The 6,869-nt window shown below is 42.8% G+C and overlaps 1 protein-coding gene across 3 annotated transcripts; it reads left to right on the forward strand.

The window, feature by feature from the left end:
- The first annotated feature begins 443 nt into the window (after positions 1 to 443).
- On the forward strand, positions 444 to 4,129 carry HAX1 (HCLS1 associated protein X-1). 3 transcript variants are annotated; one of them, XM_049880629.1, is made up of 7 exons: positions 444 to 806; positions 1,298 to 1,554; positions 1,729 to 1,916; positions 2,386 to 2,437; positions 2,591 to 2,697; positions 2,814 to 2,904; positions 3,050 to 4,127. In XM_049880629.1, the coding sequence occupies exons 1-7, from the start codon at positions 754 to 756 to the stop codon at positions 3,133 to 3,135; spliced, it is 834 nt and encodes a 277-aa protein (XP_049736586.1). In that variant the 5' UTR covers positions 444 to 753; the 3' UTR covers positions 3,136 to 4,127. The 3 variants fall into 3 exon arrangements, with proteins under 3 accessions (XP_049736586.1, XP_049736585.1, XP_049736587.1); XM_049880628.1 differs by having other exon boundaries at positions 447 to 806; positions 2,383 to 2,437; positions 3,050 to 4,123; XM_049880630.1 differs by lacking the exon at positions 444 to 806 and adding an exon at positions 830 to 1,062 and having other exon boundaries at positions 2,383 to 2,437; positions 3,050 to 4,129.
- The last annotated feature ends 2,740 nt before the right edge of the window (positions 4,130 to 6,869 follow it).

A 6,869-nucleotide genomic window follows, 5' to 3' on the forward strand; every position in this document is an offset into this window, starting at 1 on the left:
GTGAGACGTTGAAGAGTCTGTGATATGAAAAGGAATACTTACAGCCCCAAATCCTTTCTTCCCTCCCAGGACGCCTCACTAGCTTCCCTTCCCTTGCTCCCTTACAAATCCAGTTTGCTGCTGGTTGCAAAGCCTGCTTGGGAAAACCAAGTATCCTTAATGACATTTTTGGTGGCTGGAGAGATGGAGGAAATAAGTCCATGCGTCCCCATATCTTAACTGGGAGAATTCAGAACATTTTGTCCGTTCCTCTCAGACTTAAACAAGCCCGAGAAAGGGAGCGGGGTGACTTGTGGCTTCCCTGGGTGTGTTCAGCCAGGGATGAGGGAGGGCCTTGGGCTCGTTATTTGTGCGATTGGACTGTCCCCTGGCGGCCATAGCCGTATACAATCAAGAGTCCAATCTTAGAAACACCTTTTAGGCTTAGGCTGGTCAGCAGGAAGGAGAGTCTGACGTCGGACGCAGGTGGCCATTGGGAAATAGGAATTCGGTAGCACGCACCCGCTTCACAAGAAACTGGTCTGAAAAAGTGAGGTAAAAGGTAAAAGCCGTTCGAATTTGAGGAGGCCCGTCCGCCCCGCCTCCCCTTCCAGGTCCGGCTTACGGTCGTTTTACGACAGTATCTGGGTTGCAGCCTTGCTTTCCGGCAGCGTGGTGTGACGTTTCGCCCACCTTCCGTCAGCGAAGCGCCGGCTGCCTACTGGTGCGAATGGGTCGTGGGTGGCGTTCAAAGGTTCGAATCCCAGTACGGGAATGAGCCTCTTTGACCTCTTCCGGGGCTTTTTCGGCTTTTCTAGACCTCGGAGGTGAGCGTGGGTCCGGGTCGGACAAGGGGGGGAATCTTCTGAGGGGACTTTGGCCCTTGACACCCTCTATTTGGAAAAACATCCTCTTGCCCACACTTTTAACTGCGGAGAAGATCGAAGTCGCAACATTCAGTACTCACCTTGCGACAGTAACCAAGGCAGTCGTTAAGTGGAGGAAAAACGGCAACCTAAGCCTTTCTCCAACCTGGGGTGATGCAACAGGCGCCCGGGCGGGGAAGAAAATGGGGATCTGGGGGTAAGGACGATGAGCAAGTGAGCATAACCTTGGCATGCGGGGAGAGGCTGGCAGACACTGGAGACAAGGCGGTGGGAAGGAGATTGGGGTAAACTGAGAGATGAGGATTGACTTTAATAAGAGCTATACAAAAATACTAGCAGCTGTTATGCTTCCGAGACCCCTGTTCTTGTCTCACTTTTCTAAGTACTTGCTGGTGCTGAAATCTTGGTGGCCAATCTGCCCCCACCCCCAGCCACAGAGATCCCTTTTTTGGAGGAATGACTCGAGATGAAGATGAGGATGATGAGGAAGAAGAAGAAGAAGGAGCCACATGGGGCTATGGGAGCCCCAGGTTTGGGGAGCCCCAGCCCCCAGAAGAATTTGGCTTCAGCTTCAGCCCAGGAGGAGGGATGCGTTTCCATCGTAATTTCGGCTTTGATGACCTAGTACGGGATTTCAATAGCATCTTCAGTGAGATGGAGGCCTGGACCTTGCCTTCTCGCCCTCCTGGTGTGTGGCTGCCCTTGAGGGAGAACTTGTGGGTTCTAATGGGTTGGTGGGTGAAATAAGGAGCCTGCAGGGAGTAGTTTGGGGTGGAAAGTGTGAGAAGACTGATGACTTCAGGGAGATTTAAAGAGCCCAAGTCCTCTTCCACTGCCAACATTGACCTGCCACTTTCTGTAGAACTTCTAGGTCCTGAGTCAGAGACAGCTGGTGAGAGACAGCGGAAGGGAGAGACACTTCGGGACTCAATGCTTAAGTATCCAGATAGCCACCAGCCCAGGATCTTTGGGGGGGTCTTGGAGAGTGATGCAGGGACTGAATCCTCAAAACCAGTACCAGACTGGGGCTCCCAGAGACCTTTTCATAGGGTGAGTATCCCATCTGGCCCTGACGTGAGAACCTGTGAAAACAACTGATAGTGTGCAGAGACTGGAATCTTTGATGGAATCTGATAAACTTGAGTTGGCATCCTAGACCGTCCACTTAGCTTATTTATCTGTTTTCTATAATAGCTTCTTGTAGGATTTTCTTTGTGGAGGGGGGGTGGTGGTGAAAATGGGAGTTCTACTGTCTCTCTTTTTTAAAAAAAAATGAAAATCACTGGCCCAGAGGAATTGTTGGGGGAAGACTGGGAAGGATCAGGTCAGGAAGGCTTCTTGGTACAGGAATACATAAAACAGCCAGGAAAGAGGAAGTAGTAAGGAAGTAGACCTGTACTGAATGGGATTCTTCTTCCTGCGGAAAGGTGGTTTTGGAACTTGGTAGTGTTTTGGGTCTGTGACCTTTCAGGTTTCACATTGAAAAGATATTTTTCACCTACTTTGGATTCTTCAGCAGTTTGATGATGTGTGGCCTGTGACCCCCCATCCTAGAGCCCGAGAGGACAATGGTGAGTCTAGAAGGAGGGGACATTCACTAGCCCTCTGTTGTTCTCCTGAAGTTCCCTCTGCTTTCCCTCCCTGAATCTTCTTCATGTCACAGTTCTCCTTTCTTTTCCCTTGTATTATGCCTCTCCTGTTCCTTCATCTCTCTGCCTTTCCAGATCTGGATTCCCAAGTTTCCCAGGAGGGCCTTGGCCCGGTTCTACAGCCCCGGCCTAGATCCTATTTCAAGAGCGTCTCTGTGACCAAGATCACTAAGCCAGATGGGGTGAGCTGGGGGAGAGGGTTAAAGGGAACTGTGGCTAGGGGCTGCCATGAAAACAGATCCATGTATAGAAAGCACCAAACTCACTTTTAGTGAATGGTGGGGACTTCTCCTTATAGACAGTGGAGGAGCACCGGACTGTGGTGGACAGTGAGGGCCGGACAGAGACCACAGTAATACGGCAAGAAGCAGATGGCAGTCCTAGAGATGGTAAGTGAAGAGTATGAACCAAAGGGGTCCATTTCTTAACAACTTTAGGAGGGGAAACTTTCTCCTAACCTTAATTATTCTTCTCCTTTGTCCCTGCCTAGTCTCTCTCATTTAGCCTATTTATGTGTATAACTTTCTTGCCTAGATCAAGAATCACCAAGATCTTCAGCCCTGGATGATACCTCTTCCATCCTGGATTTATTCCTAGGACGATGGTTCCGGTTCCGGTAGACTTGTTAACCCTCAGAGGCCTTCAGGTCCTTTCTGTCTCCCACCTGTAACCCACCACCAATGGGCTTAGTTTCTCTTGCCACACCAGGGGCTTGGGTGTAGGGAGCAGAGAACTGGGGGTATGTCAGTATGTCACTCACCTAAACTGACCAATAAAACCTTTATTTATGCTAATTCCTCAGTCTTGGTTTTGTCAAGGCTGTGTCACTTTCTAGCACTATGCAGGACTTCCCAAATTACCTTGGACCACAACCTTAGCCTTATTTCTTAATTTTTTGTGCCACTTGCAGAACCTGATTTGTTAGGTAAGAGTCAGATGTCAGTAAAAAGTGATTTTCCTTACTGAGGAGATAACTAGAAATAATTCCTAGAAATTTTCCAGAAGGGGATGATACATCAGATTCCAAAGAAGGAAGAGGGGAGTGTGGAAGTGGGGGATAACTGTTGCCCTAAGTGTGGTATCACTGTGACTGGATAGTTCATAAGATAATTAGAGGAAATATATGGGCAAATATTTCTTGATTTACTGGCTAAGTTTTTGTTTTAATGTGTGTTAGAGAAAATATAACTAGCATAATATCCACCCTTATTCTCCTGAAGTTCACTTTGTTCTCCCTCCAACACATTAGAGTAAAAAGTAAAATATTTTCCTCATTAAAAAAGTTTTTGGTACTATGGTTAAAGATGGCAGATTTTACAAATGTATTTACTTCCATTCCTTCTGAAACCCTCGTTAAAATGACAAGGGATTTTACTAAAAAGATATCAGAAGAACAAAGAGGAAAGGAGCTGATAGCTATGAGATTTTACCTTTTCACTATTATTTCTTTTGGTAAACAGAGTTGTTAGCCAGTTTATCTTTTCCTTTATGGATAGTGCTGCTTTTGTCTTTCAGAAATCTCCCTAACTCAGGGTTAAAAGGATACTTACCTATAGTATCCTCTACAAGTTTTATAGTTTTTCCATTTACATTTTTTTAATTCACCTGGAATTTATCTTTGTTATATAATATGAATCAGGGAGCCAATTTCATTTTTTCCAATTGGAGTGTATGTGTGTATATGTATGTATATATGTGTGTGTATATATGTGCATATATGTGTATATATGTCTGTGTGTGTGTGTTTATATATATATATGGTGCTGGTGGCATAATAGTTAAAGAGCTTGGCTGCTGACCAAAAGGTCACAGTTTGAATCCACTAACCGCTCCTTCGAAACCATATGAGGCAGTTCTACTTTGTCCTATAGGGTCACTATGAGTTGGAACCGATGCAATGGCAATGAGTTTTTGTAAGAGATGGATGGGTGGGTACACACACACACGTACATATTTCCCTGTGCCAGATCTTTATATTCTCTTCTATTAACTATTTGTTTGTCTTTGTGCCAATATCATATTTTTAAATGCTATAGCTTTATTTAGTAGAACAAGTTTTCACACTTTTTTACTATTTTCTAACTCTTCTAGCATATAGGCATGCAACTGATTTTTTCCCAATCAGCCTTTTAAGAGTTTCATTGTAAATGTAAATTAAGCCATAGATCACCAGACATCTGAAGAAAGCCTTTAACATGAGTGGTGGAGACTTACATAAACAAAAGAAGCAACTTGGAAGAAACAGAGACGATGCAGGGAGATAAAAATTTAGCAACAACAACACAAATCTTCAAGGTCTTTAGAAATATGAAATGATATAGTGTATCCGTAAAACCAAAACAGAATATATAAAGGAGGAACAAACAAAATAAGAAAGAGCATTTGGGGAAGTTAAAAAATATGAGAGCAGAAATGAAAAACTCTGAAAGATCTGGAAGACAAAGTTAAGGAAGTCTCAAAAAAAGTAAACCAAGAAGATAAAATGATGATAGAAAATAGGAGAGAAAAATAAAAGTAGACTGCTAGAAATCAGTGAAATAATTCAAGAAAACATACTAGAAATGAAGGCTAGTAATTTCTTACCTGAAAGGACCCATCGTGTGCTAGACACCAAGGATGAAAATAAACCCATGCCAAAGCATATCATATGGAGACAATGGGGCAATATTCTCAAAATACTGAAAGAAAATTATTTCCAGTTTAGAATTATATACCCATTTAATGTATGAAGTATGGGAGTATGTAAAGACATTTTTAGACATGAAAGGTCTCAAATATTTGTCTCTTACGTTCTCATTCTTGGGAAACTTCTTGAGGATGTGCAGCTCTATTCAGGGATCACTCATCATTAGAAAATGAGGGATCCAATTCAAAAGGTGGAGAGAATCTCCAGAATGTTGGAAGAAGGTTCTCTGCTGTATTTGCATTAGATAGAGCAAATAAGGGATCCAGACTGCAGCATGTCACAAGGCTCCAGAAGAGATGTTGCCAAAGAGATGAAACTGAATGAAAATCTGAGGTAGTTAAATTAATGAAAGATTTTGAAGTTGGGTGTGTGTGTTGAGGCAAGGCTGAGTTTGAGATTGAGTAAGTGACAAACTACCTAGAAAATTGAGTGAACAAAAAGAAAGTGTAGGAGGGAGATATTTAAAATACATGTTTTCAGGTGCGGTCGAGTCGGTTCCGACTCATAGTGACCCTATGTACAACAGAACGAAACACTGCTGGGTCCTGTGCCGTTCTCACAGTCGTTATGCTTGAGCCCATTGTTATAGCCGCTGTGTCAGTCCATTTTGTTGAGGGTCTTCCTCTATTTTGCTGACCCTCTACTAAGCATGATGTCCTTCTCCAGGGACTGATTCCTCCTGAAAATGTGTCCAAAGTATGTGAGACAAAGTTTTGCCATCCTTCTAAGGAGCATTCTGGCTGTACTTCTTCCAAGACAGATTTGTTTGTTCTTTTGTCAGACCATGGTATATTCAGTATTCTTCACCAACATCACAATTAAAAGTTGTCAGTTCTTCAGTCCTTATTCATTGTTCAGCTTTCGCATGCATATGAGGTGATTGAAAACACCATGGCTTAGATCCGGTGCACGTTAGTCTTCAGGGTGACATCTTTGCTTTTGAACACTGTAAAGAGGTCTTTTGCAGCAGATTTGTCCAATGCAAATGCATTGATTTCTTAACTTCTCCTTCTGTGGGTGTTGATTGTGGATCCAAGTAAAATGAAATCCTTGACAACTTCAATCTTTTCTCTGTTTATCATGATGTTGCTTATTAGTCCACTTGTGAGAATTTTATTGTTTTCTTTATGTTGAGGTGTAGTCTTTGATCTTCATTAGTAAGTGCTTCAAGTTCTCTTCACTTTCAGCAAGCGAGAGATTGTGTCATCTGTATAATGCAGGTTGTTAATGAGTCTTCCTCCAGTCCTGATGCCACATTCGTCATATAGTCCAGCTTCTCAGATTATTTGCTCAGCATACAGATTGAATAAGTATGGTGAAAGGATATAACCCTGACGCACACCTTTCCTGACTTTAAACCACGCAATATCCCCAAAATAAAGCCTAATTATGTCTTTGAGTAACATGTTAACACAATGTTGCTCTAACCAGAAGTCTAATATGCATAATTAAAAACAAATAATTGGTTAATATCTAGACCATACAACCCACTCTTCAGTAAGAAAAGATAGTAAACTAAAAGGAAAAAATGGGCAAAGTACATGATTATTCAGTCGCAAAAGGGGAATCCTGAATGCCAACAAGTATAAATTGATCCTCCATAAGAAATCAGAGAAATGCAAATTGATAAGATGGGTGTACATCAGGTAGACAAAAATATCTTGGTAA

This window comes from Elephas maximus, chromosome 3 (assembly GCF_024166365.1).
Source record: "Elephas maximus indicus isolate mEleMax1 chromosome 3, mEleMax1 primary haplotype, whole genome shotgun sequence".
Lineage (NCBI taxonomy): Eukaryota > Metazoa > Chordata > Mammalia > Proboscidea > Elephantidae > Elephas > Elephas maximus.

Coding starts and splice junctions, on each gene's coding strand:
- HAX1 (XM_049880628.1), top strand. CDS start 754: ATGAGCCTCTTTGACCTCTTCCGGGGCTTTTTCGGCTTTTCTAGACCT. Junction 2,438..2,590: donor TAGAGCCCGAGAGGACAATG/GTGAGTCTAGAA, acceptor CTGCCTTTCCAG/ATCTGGATTCCCAAGTTTCC. Junction 2,905..3,049: donor AGATGGCAGTCCTAGAGATG/GTAAGTGAAGAG, acceptor TTTCTTGCCTAG/ATCAAGAATCACCAAGATCT.